At 42.9% G+C, this 20385-nt stretch overlaps 1 protein-coding gene across 1 annotated transcript in view; it reads left to right on the top strand.

Moving 5' to 3' along the window:
- Positions 1 to 18814: 18814 nt before the first annotated feature.
- The window catches only part of ACVR1C (activin A receptor type 1C), a 65326-nt gene continuing 63755 nt past the window's right edge, over positions 18815 to 20385 (top strand). The window contains exon 1 of the mRNA XM_060257361.1: positions 18815 to 18934. Within this exon, the coding sequence (XP_060113344.1) occupies positions 18862 to 18934 (73 nt within the window). The 5' untranslated portion in view covers positions 18815 to 18861. The remainder of the gene's footprint in view (positions 18935 to 20385) is intronic.

The raw sequence follows: 20385 nt of genomic DNA, 5'->3' as shown, positions 1-20385 counted from the left end.
CCAAGAATCCCAGCTACAAATACAAGTTGATGGGGTGTGAACTGGCAGAGACTGACCAAGAGAGAGATCTTGGGGCCGTGGTAGATAACTCACTGAAAATGTCAAAACAGTGTGCGATTGCAATAAAAAAGGTTAACGCCATGCTGGGTATTATTAGGAAAGGAACTGAAAACAAATCAGCCAGTATCATAATGCCCCTGTATAAATCGATGGTGTGGTCTCATTTGGAATACTGTGTGCAATTCTGGTCACCACACCTCAAAAAGAATATTATAGCATTGGAAAAAGTGCAGAAAAGGGCAACTAGAATGATTACAGGCTTGGAACACTTTCCCTATGAAGAAAGGTTAAAACGCTTGGGGCTCTTTAGCTTGGAGAAACATCGACTGCGGAGTGACATGAGAGAGGTTTACAAGATTATGCATGGGATGGAGAAGGCAGAGAAAGAAGTACTTTTCTCCCTTTCTCACAATACAAGAACTCGTGGGCATTCAATGAAATTGCTGAGCAGTCGGGTTAGAACGGATAAAAGGAGGTACTTCTTCACCCAAAGGGTGATTAACTTGTGGAATTCGCTGCCACAGGAGGTGGTGGCAGCTACAGGCATAGCCAGCTTCAAGAGGGGGTTAGATAAAAATATGGAGCAGAGGTCCATCAGTGGCTATTAGCCACAGTGAGTGTGTGTGTGTGTGTATAAATTATTGGCCGCTGTGTGACACAGAGTGTTGGACTGGATGGGCCGTTGGCCTGATCCAACATGGCTTCTCTTATGTTCTTATGTTTTGGTGACAATCACATTAACTTCATCCTCTGCACATTTGTGTCGAAATTAATAACTTATGCTCTTGGGACTAGATCACAAACATTTTCCCTTAAGTCCCTCAACTCCTGAAATCAGAGAGAACTTGTAAATTAAAAAAAAACCAAAAGACTTGAAAACCTGTCTCCCCTTCACCCTCTTCCCCCAAACACTATTTTTAACCACAGAAAGATCAGATCAGTCCCCAATCTCTGGTTGTGTGGAGATAAACAATTTTTCTCTCCTGATTGTAAGTTATCCAAAGCAAATACCTTAAAGTAATACAGGCCCTGTTCACAAAGCGTGTTGAGTCCATGTTAAACTGACCCGGTTCTGTTCTGAATATCTTTGTTCCGGATATAATCGATCAGACTGCCATACTGCAATTCGAATCACTCCGCGGTGAAACCGTCTTCTGCCGTCCACACGACGGCACCATGCAGTTCTTTTTTTATGTGCAAATTTTATTAACTTCCAATATAACAATTTTAAAACAGCACCATAAAACACTCGACACAGGTCAGACTTTGTCCATCTGTGTGTTCATGTTGGAACTGAGTTTAATTTTATACTCTCCCAATGCGCACACTGCACTCTTCAGGCAACCTTATTGGGTTCACTTTCTCTCAGATGTCCCTTTGGCAACAGCAAATTGCAGACCTTGTCCTCTGATGCGACGGATTCTTTGGAATGGCTTACCAGACAGCACTTTCTTCTTCTGTGTTGAGGAAGGTCTGTAAAACCGACTCACGAGCATTTTGAGAAGTTTTGTATTTTCAACTTGTTATTTTTTTTTTTGTTTCCTTCAGTCTAAGGAGAGAAAACAGGACATGAGAATTTTACATAAATGAGCTTTATTTATTTATTTTGATTTATATCCCGCCCTACCCCACCGAAGCGGGCTCAGGGCGGCTTACAACATAAAACTCTAACAATAAATCAGCTTAAAATACATTAATAATTAATACAGTAAAATACATAAAAACACATTTATCAATATACCATGCTACATCTTCCCTGAAAGTCGGTTCTTCAAGTATTCCAATGTTCAGATATGCTGATGTTCATGAATTTGGATATTCAGATACCGGTCAGTTGTATGCCAGCCGGAAGAGGGTTGTCTTACAGGCCCTGCGAAACTGTCCGAGATTCCGCAGGGCGCTCACCTCCGGGAGCTGGTTCCACCAACAGGGGGCTGAAATCGAAAAGGCCCTGTCCCTAGTTGTTTTCAGACGGGCCTCCTTTGGCCCAGGGATTGTAAGGAGGTTCTGAGACCCCGATCTCAGCACTCTCTGGGGAATATGTGGGGAGAGACGGTCCCTAAGGTAGGCAGGTCCTAGACCATAAAGGGCTCAAGAGGTCTCCAAAACCCATTCCTCACTTAAAAAAGAGAACTGGTTGCAGCCATTGTGCCCAGCTGCTGGTTTCTGGAGTGACTCCAATCAGTTGCCTTCCCTGTATTGCCGTCAACATCTACTGCCCTCAATCTGTATTGTCTGCTATTCACCCAATACCAGCCACCCAGAACACCAGGAAGTTATGTGGGAACAGAAGATAGAGGAGTCAAACGGTTGCCGTCGATAGCATTGTTTGATATAGTAATTGATCTTATTATAAATTGGGTTTTCTAATGATGTGACTTTAATACTGTATTGTGTATTACTGCTTGTTGAAACCTGCTCTGAGCCTGCTTGTGAGGGAGGGTGGGCTAGAAATAAAATAAAATAAAATGTAATTGGTGTTTTTTCCCTCATATTACTGAGAACTGACAAATGGCATTAAGTACAATGGCAACGCTATCTGTATATCACTCTCAGTTAAAACCAACGACAGATAATGTCTTGGGGGGGGGGCATCATTTGGGGCCTTTGTACTAAATTGTGATGTTTTTAATTATGATTGGTAAACTTCATCAGGAAAGCCAGAATGTAGATTTTAAAGGTAAGGTAAGGTAAATTTATTTTTGTATCCCGCCCTCCCCCGCCAAAGGCAGGCTCAGGGCGGCTCACAGACATGGGACAACCATGATTTCAATAAAATACAATCGAGACAAAGGCAGATTAAAATATAATTAAGTTACCGTTATAAATTAAATTAAAATAGATAAAACAGCTGTTATAAGTTAATAGTTAAGGTGCTACAGTTCACGGTCATGTATAAGATGGCTAGGTGGCTACAAGTCAATTTAGCCGGGTTCTATCTTAAAAGCAAGCTGAAAGAGGATGGTTTTGCAAGCCCTGCGGAACTGATTCAAGTCCCGCAGGGCTCGCAGCACCTCTGGGAGTTGATTCCACCATCAGGGGGCCATTGCTGAAAAGGCTTGCTCCCTCGTTGTTTTCAATCTAGCCTCTCTTGGCCCAGGGATTTTTAAAAGGTTTTGAGAACTAGGTCTCAGTGCTCTCTGGGGAACATATGGGGAGAGGCGGTTCCTAAGGTAGGCAGGTCCTCAGCCATATAGGGCTTTAAAGGTAATAACCAGCACCTTATAGCGAACACGGTACACAACTGGCAGCCAGTGCAGGTCCCGCAGCCCAGGCTGCACGTGTTCCCACCGAGGTAGTCCCACCAACAGCCTGGCCCGCCGCGTTCTGCACTACCTGAAGTTTCCGTGTTCGGTATAAGGGCAGCCTTATACCGAATTTAAAAGATTTAAAAACAATGAAAATGCATTCTAATGGCTGTCATGGACATATGAGCATTGCTTTGAATAGTGCCTGGGAAGGGGAGGAGCACAGCCTACACCAAACGAGGCTGCGGCTTCCCTTCTTGACATGTCATTGGAATTCCACCAACTGTGCCTTTGCCATTTAACTGCCCTCGTTCCGTTGGCATCTCCTGCTAGCTTCTGTTTTCTCAGATTTTTAGCCTGCCCTTTCTTCTGTTCAAAGTGACATACATGGTTCTAATTTTATCCTCGCAACAACTGTGTGAGGTAGGGTAGACTGAGAGAGACTGACCCAAGGTCAGCCAGTGGGTTTGTGGCTGACTGGGGATTTGAACTTGAGTCTTCTGAGGCCTAGTCTGCTGCATGGTGCTGACTTTCTACTAGGTAAACCCAGGTTTGTTTGTTTTTTAGCAGGAACACACAGGAATGCAGTTCCAGCTGGCTTGGTATCAGGGGTGTGGCATAATATGCAAATGAGTTCTTGCTGGGTATGCCAACTCTCTTGCTACAGTGGGAGATCTGCCACCTGTTTTGTTCACTGCTTCTCAGCGGGGTGTCAGGGGCAAAGTGAGATGGAAAACCTGATTCATGCCAACAATGTAGCATTAGGTCTGGAAAATAACCAGCATTGACATTGCCACATTGGCATTATACTCTAGCATTCCACCCCCCCCCCCCCCGGTATAGTTCTGGTGGAGCCCTAGAGCATCACGCCAACTTGGTGGGATCATTTTCAGTTTTTCACTACTACTGGCATGACATCTTTACACCTGTCCCTTCAGGTGGGGCCTGAAGATCTTCCACTTTTACAACTGATCTCCAGCTGGCAGAGAACAGCTTCCCTGGAGAAAATGGCTGCTTTGAAGGGTGAACTCTATGGCATTGTACCATGCTGGCAATCCCACTTCTACTAATTCAAATACATCCTGTTTTTCTCCCCCAAAAGAACTCACTATAACCAAAAGAAGATAGCATATGAATAACCAACCAAACCAATAATATGTCTTGAGCTGGTTGGGATTCAATCGACGGTCCCTTTAAGGGTATGAGTCTTTCACTCTTGCTATTCACCTCATGCCTCTGAACACACCCAAGCTAAAAGCACTTCACAAGTAAAAGACAAGCCTAGCCCCAATGGAACTCAGCTGCTCATAGCTTACTGAAATTAAGACCTTGCTCACTTTTGCTCTGGCCACAACTTTCAGGTCCTTCACCACAAATTGGAGAGCCATGATACTTCACAGGAAATTTAAGGGTAACTCCTGATCTCATGTCTGAACAGAAGAAGCATGTGTGCATCCGCACTCCTGAGGTGAAAAGCTAACCTCATACTACAGAACTGGGATACAGAGCTCCTTCTGCATGTCAGCCTCTAGCATCCAACAAGTTTAATCGTCCAGTTGACTGACTTACATCCTTCACTATTGCACGTAAGCAACCACAGAGAACATTCTTGGGAGGGTGAAAATGCATAAGAGGGTGGGTGGATAAGAGAGTTGAACAGTGACACACATTTTAATTTCGCTGTTCTGGCAATTTCTTGTTGTTTTTGGTGTGCATAGACAAAATAAACACATGGGAAATGTTTGAAACTAATGGTAAGGGTCAAACACAACTTCTCTGATATCATGAAATAAATCTCAAAATGTGTTTGTGTGTATGTGTGTAGAATAGTCAGATTTACCTTCCCAGTTAATGAACATGTAAACAGTAAATCTTTCAATTTTTGTTACAAGTGAGGGACCTTTGAGGACTTCTGAGGGTCATTTCATTGTCTTCTTCCCCACTATTTCCCTAAAGCCCCCCCCCATAGCCTCTCCCCTTTTTCTTCTTCCTCCTTACCTTCCCACCCACCAGCCAACCTACCTTAATCTGCAACCTGTCGAGATAAATTGAAGCTGTTGTTAGGAGTGCTTCTTTTATAAACAGTTGATTTGTCTTCCCTTCTTGGTTCTACTGACCATGCTTCTAAAAGTTTGTCATGATTACATAGCTGAAGGGCCACTTTTCTCTGTTTAACCCGTGTGCGAATTTATAATCCTTAAAGCAGTTTTTGCTCCCCCTTCCCATTCTGGCCCATTGTGCCCAACTCCTTTTTCGATTCTACCCATGTTGTTCAACTCCAGGAGTCAGTCCATAAGGCACTAAGTGGGGTCTTCTGCAGGGCTTGTAAGACTGTTCTTCTTCTTCTGTTTTTTGTTTTTTTGGACCTCTTCCTGGAAGGTATTTTCTTCTAAATTAGGATGTTAGTTTACTTTTCTTTGGCAATAAATTTGAGGAAGGGTTTTGTGTGTGTGTGTAACCTATGGCTCTAGATTAAATTTTGTGTTTATAATCACACAGTTCTGAACACTTAAGGGTACTTCTGTTGATTTACTCTCCAACTGTCGATTGTTCTGTTACAACTCCAGAAAGGTATTTATTGATTTGACCATGATAAAGAAATCAGCATGTGGATTTCTGTATGTATGTCACTTGTCAGATCGGATTGCTGATCTACACCGCATTCCTTTCTTTGGGATGTCTATCTCATTCTGCATCTTCATCTACAATCTGGGCAGGCTGTCCTGCATAAATACAATTCTTATACTCAAGAAGCTGTACCAGGGCAAATAAATTCTGCAACTTGATAATGAGAATACGTTTTATTGAATTATTTATCAAAACACTTATTTCTACCTCTCTTTATGATTCAAGGTGGCTTACAATAACAACTAAAACATTTTCAGTTAAAACAAAAATAAAATAGCAAACCCCAAATCTCCCCCCCCCCCCTTTTAAATGATGCCTGCCGTTCAAACCTCCTCAAACGCTCTGAATAGGCAGGCCTTGCAGCACCTCCTGAGCATCTCCAAGGAGAGCCCCCCACTTTTTGGGAGACCAACTACTACAGAGCTGAAGCCATGGATGGAAAAGGTCTGAGCTTTGGTCAATACCAGCCTGGTCACCCTAAGCGGTGGGTAGCTTCTTGATGGCCACAGTTGGCCCACAGGGACATACGGAAGGAGGAAGCTGACTGAACAGTGTGAATGGTGCAGAGGAATTTGACAGGCTTTAATCAGAAATGACTGGTGCTTGCACCTTTATCTTTAATGATAATAATGAGCACTCTGAATTGGGTTGGGAAGTAAGTAGGGAGTGCAGTTGCCACAGCACTGAAATAATGTGTTCTGGGCAGCTGACCCCATAGAGCATTCTTTCTGCCACCTTCTTCATCCACTGGAGCTGCTAAGATGTTTTCAAAGGCAATCCTACATAAGGGTTGCAGGTCACTTTGCCCGTCTGGATAGGGGTCAGGACGTTGCAGGTTCTTGGGCAAACTCTATAGTTGCGTTGGGCTTAAACCATAAGAGTTTGCCCCAAAATCAGAGCATCCTCTGGTGACATCCTCAACATGATGATGTCACTTCCAGGTGATATCATCACATACCTCTTTAGGGAAGGATTCCCCTGCCGGCTGGCCTGTGGAGGGGAGAAGCCCCCGAAACTGGGTGATCCCCTGCTGGGACCTGGCAGCCTATCCATATGGAACAAATTACAGTAGTCCAATCTGGAGGTCACAGCAGTATGGATCAGTATAGCCAGTTCAGCAAGAACTAGATAAGGGACCAACTTATAAAGGGGCTGCTAGCAACAGGAATGACCAGCTTATTCATTAGTGAGGCTAGGTATGGAAGCACCCCCAAGCTCAACTTGACAGTTAATCAATGCCAGAGAAACAAAATTTATTCCAGCCACAAACTGTTGTGAGTCACAGCTCACTTCATCAGATATACTCTGACATGTGAAAACTTCTGCTGGAATTAATTTTGCCATTAAGGTGCCACTGAACTCGTTTCTTTTTACTGTTACAGCATGAAACAGCTACCCATCTGGAATTATCACCAAAGACGATAGGTCAATCAAAGTCTATTGGGCAGAATGATTAAGGGCAAAACCACATTATGGTTTTTCTCCAGGTCAGCCAGAAGGATTTTCACTCTGATGGTGTTTTAGAAGTTCTATACTAGGAAGGTCCGTGAGACCTGATTTGGAATGGAACCATGGAAAGAAGGTACTTCCCTTCCACACTATTTATCTGATCTGAAACGGCCCCAAGGAGTTGCTGTTTGCCCTATGCCTGCTGCAGTGCTCGATGATGCAAACAGCAGCTCCCCAGGGATATTTCAGGTTGGGAAAATGGCCTGGAGCCATAAGCTTCCTCTGCACATGTGCTATGGACCCATCCTTTTGCATTTGAAATGGGGAACCTGCAAAGTAATGTTTAACCTACAGTTGACACAGGCAGGACTGTGTAATATATAGTTAGGGCCTCAATGAAACCATGTTCAAAGATAGAAACCACTTTGAATACTAGTGGTATTGGATGACACAAGGCCTTGACCTCTATGTCTTGCTTGTCAGCATTTGGGGTGTAACTGGTTGGCCACTGTGTGAGAAAGGGTTCCCAAACTGGATGGAACACCATCTGTCATGGCTGCATTTGGCCAGAATGTTATAGCTTGGTTCTTGCCAGCTATAGTACAGTAGAGTGAGCTTAAATAACACATCTTGCTCACTGTGAGAGAATGTAACTCCTCTTTTTCCTCTGAGGTTCAATTAATACCATTGTTTACAAAGGCTGCTGTAAGGTTCCATACTGACTGAAAAGCATACATCAGTTGCCACACTCTAAATTCCTAGCTTTATTATTGATAATCGGCTTATCAATGGTAGCTAGTTCATCATTTGGCAGCCTGCTAATACAAATAATGTAGCACATAACTGCTGTTATAGTATTGTATTTGGGACAAGAATATGGATTCTGTTGCATTACTACATATTAAAAGAGCTAAAAATAATGCAAGAGTGGTGAATAGTTGTTAAATCAGTCATCTCGGTGTCACTTGAAGTGGCATCCTCATGATTTTACCTAAATCACAATATAATAACTGCTTTCCATGAGGTAAAAGCTACCTTATGGAAAAGCTGTGAGAGCCAGTGTGGAATGATGGTTAGAGTGTCCAGCTAAGATAATCCCACGCTGCCATGGAAGCTCACTCTGTGAATTTGAACCTATCATAAACTCTCAGCCTATCCTTCTTATCAGTTTTGTGAGGATAAAATGGAGAGGAAGAGAACAATGGAAGCCGCTTTGGATCCCCACTGAGAAAAGGGCAGGGTTTAAATGAAGTAAATAATAAATAAAGATACAGAGGAAGTTTATGAAGGGAATACTATTTTGGTGACATCTTTGTGGTAAACATTGCTTCTATGCAACAAAAATGTGAACTTAAAAAAAAAAAAGATTTTAAAGGTTTTTTTTAAAAAAGCCACCTCCTAGCCTTTTTCTATTGTGTTTCATTGTGAAAGCAATGTCACCCCAGAGTCAGAAACGACTGGTGCTTGCACAGGGGACCTTTCCTTTCCTTCATTGGATTCAGCACCAACATTTGGTTTTTACATTGGTTCTAATGTTTTTATCAGTGATTGTTGATTATTGTGTTTTTTTAGACATCAGTTGACTTGTTAGCTGCCCTGAGCCTGTTCACAGAGAGGGCAGGATATAAGTGTAATAAATAAATACCGGTATATAAAAAAGATGGGGAGTGACACACTCTTGATAAATATATTTGTTATGTGTAGAGTGGAAAGAAAGGCCCTATGGATTTTTGTTTACTTTATACCATGACTTTTTTTTTTTTTTGCTGAGACTTGTTTTAGTTACATCTGTACTGCAGAAGGAAATGTAAGGGACTACATTTCCATTGCATTTTGTAGTGCAATGTCTGTGAAGAGTCCAAAGAAACCCTATCAATGACCCTATCAGTGTGGAAAGTCTAAAATATTGTGCTTGTATAGAAGCCTTTTCAGTGACTGTAAAACTGCAGTGGTGAAACCCCCTTTTCCTGAAAGGTTGCTTGAACATGGTTTAGAAGTATTATAAAACCATTCACTTGGGCTGACCTTTAGTAACTGAGGGCAGAAGTTCTGATTTTAATTGACATTTTGCAGGCATTTAATATACGAGCTTCTGGGAAGGGATGGACTGTTAAAATGATGCTGAAGTGCTTTATATCACAGGAAAGGTAAATGTAAAATACAGGGGGGAAACTTTTAAAAGGTTCATTCAACAATAACAAACTTGAAGAGAAAAAAGAACCAGAAAATTTACAATTTATTTTCTTCTCTATCCGGAAACCTGTTTTTTCTTCGAGACATTTCCCTTTTTTAGTTGATATGTTTTTAGTCAAGATTTTTGTCTTCTGTCTGTTAATTTTTAAGCCAGCCATTGCTCCAAACTCTTCTAGTTCCTTCAATAATATTTCAATTGAGTATTCTGGGCTTTCCAAAATAGACCATATCATCTGCAAAGGACTGTAGTTTGAATTCTTCTCCTTTAGTTCTTAAACCTTTAATTTCCATATTATTCTGGATAGCTATTCTATGGACCTCTAGTGACAGTATATATAACAAGGGGGATAAAGGACATCCTTGTCTAGCTCCTTTCCAGAGCTCCGTTTTCCCTGTTGGATCTCCATTCACCAAAATTTTTGCTTTTTGTTTGTTATATATCGTTTGAATCATAGTAATGAACTGTTCACCGAATTTCATGATCTTGAGTTGCTCCATTAAAAAGTTCCAGTTCATGTTATCGAATGCCTTCTACGTGTCATTAAAAATTAATGCAAGTTCTTTATCCGGGTTGGCTTCGTACTACTCAAGGGTATCAAATATTACTCTTACATGGTTTCGGAGTTGTCTTCTGGGGAGGAAACCCGACTGATCTTGATGTATAATGATGTTAAGCAGTTTTTTCAATCTATTTGCCAATACAGTCACGAAGATTTTATAGTCGGCATTTAATAAGGATATTGGCCTATAGTTCATAATTTCTTTAGGATCTTTTTCTTCTTTGTGTATTAATGAAATGTTGACTTGTTTCCATGAATCCAGAATTTCTCCTTCACACCAAATAAAATCTATTAACTTCTTATAAGGCAGCAAAAGACAATCCTCAAATGTGGGGTAATACTCAATCGGTAAGCCGTCAGGACCCGGTGATTTACCTTTCTTTTGTTTTTCCCAGGCTTGTGTAATTTCCTGCATTGTAATAGGATTATTCAGGTTTTTCGAGAGTTCATCATTGATTTGTGGGAGATTTTGCTTTTCTAGATCCTGACATTGTTAAGAAGCATTAACTTCAATTCTTTGATACAACGCTGCATAGAACTTTCTTGTGATTTCTTTGATATCTTGCAGACTGAATTTCTCTAGACCCTTATGATCTCTTAATGATGTTATCAATTTTTTTCCTTCTCCATTCTAATCCTGTATGACATCCATCTTCCAGGTTTGTTTGCATTTTCAAAAAACTTTTGCTTTGTATATTTCAGCTCTTATACGACATATGGACATATGAAGCTGCCTTATACTGAATCAGACCCTTGGTCCATCAAAGTCAGTATTGTCTACTCAGACTGGCAGCGGCTCCATTGAACATATGAAGCTGCCTTATACTGAATCAGGCCCTTGGTCCATCGAAGTCAGTATTGTCTACTCAAACCGGCAGCGGCTCTCCAGGGTCTCAAGCTAAGGTTTTTCACGCCTATTTGCATGGACCCTTTTTAGTTGGAAATGCTGGGGATTGAACCTGGGACCTTCTGCTTACCAAGCAGATGCTCTACCACTGAGCCACCGTCCCTCCTGTATGATATTCAGTTTATGTCATAAAGTTTTTATTTCCTGCTTCAGTTGTGTTAATCCGGGCTGTTTTTTAAATTCCGCTTCCTTATGACTCAACAAACTCATTAGGTCCTGGATATTCTTCCTTTTTTCTTTATTTTGTCTCAGAAAATTTTATCGCTAAGCCTCTAAAAAAGGCTTTACTACCATCCCAGATAACCTTGTATGACGTTTTGCCATTTATATTAATATCAAAATAAGATTGGACTTTTTCAGTCTGTTGGACAAAATCTTTATTTCTCAAGATATGTGTATTGAATTTCCAATTATATTTCCTTTGTGGACCTCTTATAGTTATCAGCAATGGATAACTGCGAAAGTCTTTGGTAGTATTTCTATCTCTTGTAAATGTTGTATCGTTCCAAGAGTCATCCAACACATATCTAGTCATGACCAGGAGTTATGTCTATGGGAGTAAAATGTAAAATCCTTTATATTTGGATTTCGTGTTCTCCACGCATCCACTAGTGTGTATTCTTCTGCCATTTGAAAAAAACTTCTTGGCAAAACTTGGCCTGCTTTGCTTTTCATGTTTGATGTCCTTCTGTCATCTCCTTTGTCAAAGACTACACTGTAATCTCCCACAGTACATATATTTTCAAAATCATCTTCAGCTAGTATTTGATGTAGTTTTTTTGAAAAACAGTTCCTGGTTCTCATTTGGGGCATAAATGTTGACTAGTAAAAATTTCTGATCTGGTCTTGCTATCTCCATGATTAGTATTCTTGCATCTTTAGATTCAAAAATAAATTTGGAGTTTAATTTCCCTTTAATAAAAATTGACAAGCCTCTCTTCTTTTTGTCTATAAGTGAGGCCGTATATGAATGACCCAGTTTTTAATTTTCCAAAAGTGCACAATCTTTTTCTCTTATGTGCGTCTCTTGAAGACATATTATTTCGTCTTATTAAGTTGATGGAATATTTTCTTTTTTTATGGGGAATTAAGGCTATTTATATTTATTGAGATTATTTTCATTGCCATCTAATTTTATTTGTTTAGATTCTACTTTGTGATTATAAATTTCTTTTCTTTTTTTCTGTAGTCTTGTCTCTATTCCTGTTCTCCCTTCCTGGTCTGTCTGTTTCTTGTTCAAGGTTGCTTAATCTTTCAGAGGAGCTTCTCAAATTATTACTTTCCTTCTTATGCTTTCCCCCCTAATTTTTGGCTTGAGTATCTAATAAGTCTTCAAGTTTTAACACTGTATCTATTTTGTATCTCACTGTCTCAAATGTAAAAAGAAGTCCCTCTGGAAATAACCATCTGAATAGAATTGCTTTTTCCTGCAAAAAAGTCACTAAGTCCTTATAGTCATTCCTCCTTTGTCTAACTTGCCAGGGGATTTCTTTCATAACTTTAATATCTTGCTGTTTAATTGTAATCAGTTGTTCCCTTATTTTCCTCCATACCTCTTCCTTCATCTGTCTTCTAATAAATTTCAGATGAACTTCTCTAGGTAATGCATGTTTCTTTGCATATTGAGTGTTTACTCTGTGAACATAGTCAATCTCTCTTTCCACTTCAACTTTACCTAGAACATGTGCCAATGCTTCTGTAATTAGTGCTAGTAAGTCTTCATGTTTATCTTCTGGAATGTTTAATAGTCTTAAAACATATTCTGCTTTATCCATTTCCAATTTTATCATTTGATTGTCTGCTACCTTTTGATTAGTTTCCACCGCAGTAATTCTTTTACTGTTAGTGCCAATTTGGCATCTATTGCATTTGTAGCCTGTGCAAGATTTGTTAGTTCTTTCGTTGTATCTGATAGCTGTTTTTGGATTCCATCCATTTTGCTGTCAAGCATGCCTATTTGTGCTGTCAAGTTAGTTTGTACTTTATTCAAGGCACTTAAGAAAAATGCTTCCAATGTTGATTGGAGTTCTTTTAAGGCATCTTGAGCTAGGGCCACCCCTACCGATTTCAGAGCACCAGGGGATGGAACTTGCTTAATTTGTCTAGACATTTTGTTATATTCAGTGTTTAAGAACTCTCCTTATTCATTTTGTTATTTTAAACAGCTTTCGAGAAAATTTAGTTTAATCTGGAGTCTAGCTAGGGTTTATATTTCCACTTCAAGATTATTTCCTACTGTCTGTGAAATTTCCTTTTATCTAACTATATCTTTAATTTATACCTGTATGCATGTACATATTAATTCCCTGTTATCTTGATTTGCAAAAATATTAACTCAAACAATATACTTAATCGATTAATTTGTAGAACCCAATCTTCCCAGTTTTCAAACCTCTAAGAATCCCTACTAAATTAAATTACCATTCAATTTTAATCTAATTAACTTATTAGCATACCCTCACTTTATATAGTAACTAAGTGTCTTAACTGGTACACTAATTAAATTTCAGTTCATTTCATTTCAAATTCATGTCACTGTCTTAATTATTCTTAACAAAATATTTTTAACAGAACTATTCTTAACCAAGCAGAAAGGACATTTTCACCATTCACCTATCACTCAAAAAATCACACTCTCACTCAAACCTTATTTCTTATAAGACCTGACTTGTTTTCCTTACCAACTTTACACACTCACCTTCACACCTTACACCACCTCTTACCACAAAACATCATACCACATCACACAATCTTACACTCCCTTTCCCTCTTTCACTCACTTCAGACTTAATCAATTAATTTGTATATATTATAATGTATCTGGTATATAAGTCCAAATATAAGTCCATTCATTTTTTTCACAAAAAAAGAAAAAAAAAAGAAAACATACGGAAAAGAAAAAAAAACAAGAACACAGTCTTGATAAAAAGAAAAGTTTCCCCTTCAGCATGTTGTCTTCTGTTCTTTTTCTCCACTTCTTCTCTCACATAAGGTTGTCTGCAGGCCCAGTCTCTCCTTAAGTCTAATCTTTACTGTATTTTGATAGTCCAGTAAGTTAAACAAGAGGAGAAAAAAAAAATGGCAACCAAAGGTCCAATGTTTCTAGGGATTATAACAGTTCCAGTCTGGAAGTTCAAAGTTTAACAGGATTCTTTAGGTCTTTATCCAGGTTTTCAGAGACTCTTGCCCAGTAATTAATTAATTAATCCAGGAGAAAAGAAAACAAAACCAAAAAAAAAAAGAGTTCCAGTAGTATGACTGTAATAGCTACATAGAGTTCCTCCAAAACACCACAGTCAAAAGACCAGGTTGCGTGCAGGCAGATTAGTAGGGTCCAACATATATCACTCTTGTGATTACCGGCTCAAAAGTTTTATTTTATTTCCCCCCTTCTTCCTTTTAAAGCAGCCAACACCCACCAAACAAAAGGATATCAAGCAGTTAAGTTGCACTAACCCTCAGGCTAGTCCGCTTCTCGAAGAATATTGCAAAATAGGGAGATAACAAAGTCAGTAGCCTCTTATCAATGGAGCCAAGACAAAGCTCTTATTAAGCACAGTTCTCTCACCAAAAATACAGGGGGGGGGGGGGGAAGTGCACTGTATATTTTAATGCTACAGCAGAGTAATTATAAATGTACAATGTAATTAAGGTCATGTACTGTTACACCCTGAGAGATGACATTATGGATATGGAATACAACACTATTTAGGGACATGTATATCATGGATCCTGAGCGAGAGTATTGCTGGTGATGCCACGTAGCGGATAGAATTCCAGGCACTTTTTAGTACAAAGATATAAAAAACCCAAATGACAATAAAAATGTCCATGCTGAAGATTTTAAATTAGATTTGTGAAAGCAAGTCGCCTAAAAAAAAGTTTCTGATCGCTCTGCAAGTGGTGACCGCAACATGATATTTGATGATCGCTCATCACAGGAAAGCGGTATGTAAACAAACTTTCCCAGGATCATTTGAGGTTGACGTTACAGTGGCAAGTTAATGTTGTGAAACAGAATAAACTTCTGATAACTTCATCACATGCCGCTAATGTACTGATGGACTTGCAGCGATGAAGTTTGGGTCTGGAGCAAAACTACGCAGCCCAGTACTTCAGACGTGGAACTTCTCGCGAACACCCGCAGTGACTGTAGAATGCCATGCATTACCTCCAGGAAAGATGTGAACAGCATGCAAAACATTTCACTATATGACCTGTGATTACCCCTCATGTCTGGCAGCCGACATGGATCTTTCTACAAGCTTGAGTATACATGCTAAATACTGTAACCTGCCAAGGGCCTACTATTTTGCAATCAAGAGATATGTAAACCAAAGCCAGAGTGTTGATATTACGCTAATAAAGAACCTGAGTCCAGAGGAGAGTGTGTATTAGAACAGGAGTTCTTATCTTGGATTGTTGGTTTTCCTGGACTGGCCCTGACCTCAGTGTTCCGCCTCACGCTAGAGCCATACCCAAGTATCTGCTGCCATTTATATTTTCAAAGGGAGAGTTGCTCTGCTTGTCATGGCATATCTTCTTGCATCGAAGATGGCCTAAAGCCTCATCTGCAGAACCCCCTTCTCCTCCTCCTTTCTATTTCAATCTGCAGTTGGGGCTCTGAGTTCCACTGCAGCCTTACCTTCCTAGCGTAGTTGCAATATGGGTCATAATTATATGTACATCACAGTGCAATAATGCTGCATATCAGGGGGGCTGTAAGGAATGCAAAAAGATGTGTTTTAAACACATAGAAGTGCGTATTTGTAGACATTATCCCCCGCACTTCCTGCCAATAGGAACTCAAAGCTGCATCATCATGTTCTTCTCCCTTTTATCTTAAAAAATAACAAACTGTAGGGCTTTTTTTGAGCAGGAACGCACACGAATGCAGTTCTGACTGGCTCGGCATCAGTGGGAGTGGCCTAGTATGCAAATGATTCCCTGCTGGGCCTTTTCTATATAAAAAGCCCTGTGTGAAACAATGGTGCCATCAGGGGTGTGGCCTAATATGCAAATAAGTTACTGCTGGGGCTTTTTCTACCCCCCCCCCCAAAAGCCCTATCCACTTTAAATCCAGTTTGGTGTATGGTTAAGTGTGCGGACTCTTATCTGGGAGAACCGGGTTTGATTCCCCACTCCTCCACTTGCAGCTGGTGGCATGGCCTTGGGTCAGCCATAGCTCTGGCAGAGGTTGTCCTTGAAAGGGCAGCTGCTGGGAGAGCCCTCTCAGCCCCACCCACCTCACAGGGTGTCTGTTGTGGGGGAGGAAGGTAAAGGAGATTGTGAGCCGCTCTGAGCCTCTTCGGAGTCGAGGGCGGGATATAAATCCAATATCTTCATCTACCTCACAGGGTGTCTGTTGTGGGGGAGGAAGGGAAAGGAGATTGTGAGCCGCTCTGAGACTCTTTGGAGTGGAGGGCGGGATATAAATCCAATATCTTCATCTACCTCACAGGGTGTCTGTTGTGGTGGTGGGGGGAAGTAAAGGAGGTTGTGAGCCGCTCTGAGCCTCTTCGGAGTGGAGGGCGGGCTATAAATCCAATATCTTCATCTACTTCACAGGGTGCCTGTTGTGGGGGAAGAAGGGAAAGGAGATTGTGAGCCGCTCTGAGCCTCTTTGGAGTGGAGGACGGGATATAAATCCAATATCTTCATCTACTTCACGGGGTGTCTGTTGTGGGGGAGGAAGGGAAAGGACATTGTGAGCCGCTCTGAGCCTCTTCGGAGTGGAGGGCGGGATATAAATCCAATATCTTCATCTACCTCACAGGGTGTCTGTTGTGGGGGAGGAAGGTAAAGGAGATTGTGAGCCGCTCTGAGCCTCTTCGGAGTGGAGGGCGGGGTATAAATCCAATATCTTCATCTACCTCACAGGGTGCCTGTTGTGGGGAAGGAAGCTAAAGGAGATTGTGAGCCGCTCTGAGCCTCTTCGGAGTGGAGGGCGGGGTATAAATCCAATATCTTCATCTACCTCATAGGGTGTCTGTTGTGGGGGAGGAAGGGAAAGGAGATTGTGAGCCGCTCTGAGACTCTTTGGAGTGGAGGGCGGGATATAAATCCAATATCTTCATCTACCTCACAGGGTGTCTGTTGTGGTGGTGGGGGGAAGTAAAGGAGGTTGTGAGCCGCTCTGAACCTCTTCAGAGTGGAGGGCAGGCTATAAATCCAATATCTTCATCTACTTCACAGGGTGTCTGTTGTGGGGGAGGAAGGGAAAGGAGATTGTGAGCCGCTCTGAGCCTCTTCGGAGTGGAGGGCGGGCTATAAATCCAATATCTTCATCTACCTCACAGGGTGCCTGTTGTGGGGAAGGAAGGTAAAGGAGATTGTGAGCCGCTCTGAGCCTCTTCGGAGTGGAGGGCGGGATATAAATCCAATATCTTCATCTACCTCACAGGGTGTCTGTTGTGGGGGAGGAAGGTAAAGGAGATTGTGAGCCGCTCTGAGCCTCTTCGGAGTGGAGGGCGGGGTATAAATCCAATATCTTCATCTACCTCACAGGGTGCCTGTTGTGGGGAAGGAAGCTAAAGGAGATTGTGAGCCGCTCTGAGCCTCTTCGGAGTGGAGGGCGGGGTATAAATCCAATATCTTCATCTACCTCATAGGGTGTCTGTTGTGGGGGAGGAAGGGAAAGGAGATTGTGAGCCGCTCTGAGACTCTTTGGAGTGGAGGGCGGGATATAAATCCAATATCTTCATCTACCTCACAGGGTGTCTGTTGTGGTGGTGGGGGGAAGTAAAGGAGGTTGTGAGCCGCTCTGAACCTCTTCAGAGTGGAGGGCAGGCTATAAATCCAATATCTTCATCTACTTCACAGGGTGTCTGTTGTGGGGGAGGAAGGGAAAGGAGATTGTGAGCCGCTCTGAGCCTCTTCGGAGTGGAGGGCGGGGTATAAATCCAATATCTTCATCTACCTCACAGGGTGTCTGTTGTGGTGGTGGGGGGAAGTAAAGGAGGTTGTGAGCCGCTCTGAACCTCTTCAGAGTGGAGGGCAGGCTATAAATCCAATATCTTCATCTACTTCACAGGGTGTCTGTTGTGGGGGAGGAAGGGAAAGGAGATTGTGAGCCGCTCTGAGCCTCTTCGGAGTGGAGGGCGGGGTATAAATCCAATATCTTCATCTACCTCACAGGGTGCCTGTTGTGGGGAAGGAAGGGAAAGGAGATTGTGAGCCGCTCTGAGCCTCTTCAGAGTGGAGGGCAGGCTATAAATCCAATATCTTCATCTACTTCACAGGGTGTCTGTTTTTTGGGGTGGGGGGAGGTAAAGGAGATTGTGAGCCGCTCTGAGCCTCTTCGGAGTGGAGGGCGGGATATAAATCCAGTATCATCTTAAATCCCTTTTATCTTCAAAAAAAAACACCCCGCACTGAGAGCGTGCCTGAGCCGTGCTAACGGCCTGCTGGAAGCGTTGCGCGACGAACGGGAAAGCTCTCCCTTTTGGGTGACTTTCTAAACCGTCCCTTCCCCGTAAAGGTCTGTCGTCACCCCAGAGCTACTGTCTTCCCATTCCCTCGCGGCGCAAGCGAAGGCAAGCCCCACGCCCGCACGGCTCTCCCGCGCCCCGAGGCAACCTGCTCTTCGCCCTTTCAACAGCCGCTAGGCCCGCGTGGGGCGGGCGTCCGGGCAAGGCGGAGCCGCAGGGGAGGCGCTCGCCACCTCCTCCGCCTCCTCCCGGCTCGGCGAGGCCGCCAGTAGGAGCGCTGGCCGCTCAACCGCAGGGGGGGGGGATCGCCCCTTTGGAAGCCGGGTCGCGCGTTCCTCCTCAGCCGGGCCGGTTCCGTCCTCCGCGAGCCTCTCCCATGTCCGGCCATGCGGCGGGCGCTGCGCTCGGGGCTGTGCGCGGCGGCGCTGATCCTGGCCGCTTGCGCGGCGCTCTGCACAGGTAAAGGAGCGCCAGGAGGAGGAGGAAGCTCGGCCGAAGGGAGAGGGGGGGCGCCCGGCTCGGCTCGGCACGGCAGAGGCGGCTGCGGGGACTTCGGGCTCTTCCCGAGCTGCCGGTGAAACTTTGCCCTCTCCCTGCAAGAGCTTCTGCGCAGCGCGCGCCGCGGGCTCTTCGGTTACGCAGGAGCGGCGTGCGGGGGGAAAGGCGCTCTGTGCATGCTCGGAGGCGGGTCGCCCTTCGGTTGGCTTGCAGGTACCCAAGCCTTGGGGGAGACGTAGCTGCGAGTCTGCTCTTTTTTGTTGTTAAACCTGAGACGGCTTCAATAAAGGAGCCTTTACAAGGCTCGGCTCCGTAGCTCGGCGTGAGAGGCAGCTGCGGTGGGGTATTGGAAGTCCTTCAGGGGCGAATCCCTTGCTGAACTTGGCTCAAGGTAAACCTCGCCGCGGGGTGGCCGGCCACGCTTGCGAGGGCAAAGGACGAGCAGCGTTGACACCAGAAACTTTTTTTTTTTTTTTTTTTTTAAAGGGGCATGTTCTTTTATTATTTCTAAATCCTTTAAGTTCGCTGATTTGAGTGCCTGCGGTTTGTATTATTATTATTATTATTATTATTATTATTATTATTATTATTATTATTATTATTATTATTATTACTATTAATAAAACCATTGCTGCGACTGGTGGTCTACCAGAAGTTGCAACATTCTGGGCTGAGACTGTATCTACTTTAGTTGCAGGTGTACAGGAAGCTGTTGGTGGTTTCTGGGAGGAATAACACTTTGCACATGTTCAGAGGGGTGCAGATTACTGCGTCATGTTTCAGCCAGGCCTTTGACTCCTGTGCAAAACTGTGGAATTTAGACTTTAAGGGGAAAAAAAAAATCTCCCAACTCCGTGTCTTTATTTTATAAAATGTTAATTTTGTGTGCATGAAAGAGAGCCTTCTGATAAACTTCCGTGAAGTTGGCTGAGAAAAATAGATGGTCATACTATAGCGGTAAATAGCGCTTCTAAGAGCCCCGTGGCACAGAGTGGTAAAGCTGCAGTACTGCAGTCGGAGCCCTCTGCTCACGACCTGAGTTTGATCCCAGCGGAAGTTGGTTCAGGTAGCCGGCTCCAGGTGGACTCAGCCTTCCATCCTTCCGAGGTCGGTAAGGACCCAGCTTGCTGGGGGTGGGGGGGAAGTGTAGATGACTGGGGAAGGCAGGGGCAAACCACCCTGTAAAAAGTCTGCTGTGAAAACATTGTGAAAGCAACGTCACCCCCGAGTCGAAAACGACTGATGCTTGCACAGGAGACTGCCTTTACCTTTTTAAATAGCTCTAAGGTTTAGCTATCAACCTTCTATTAGCTAACCAGTGTCTTTATCTTGCAGTCTACATTCTTTTTAGTCTGAAGTTCTAATCCTAACCTTCAAGCAGGGGTGTAGCCAGAAAATTCTGGGTGGTGGTT

Source organism: Heteronotia binoei, chromosome 16 (genome assembly GCF_032191835.1).
Source record: "Heteronotia binoei isolate CCM8104 ecotype False Entrance Well chromosome 16, APGP_CSIRO_Hbin_v1, whole genome shotgun sequence".
Classification (NCBI taxonomy): Eukaryota; Metazoa; Chordata; class Lepidosauria; order Squamata; family Gekkonidae; genus Heteronotia; species Heteronotia binoei.
Note: the sequence above shows the minus strand (reverse complement) of the source record. Positions and strands in the feature narration are given on the sequence as shown.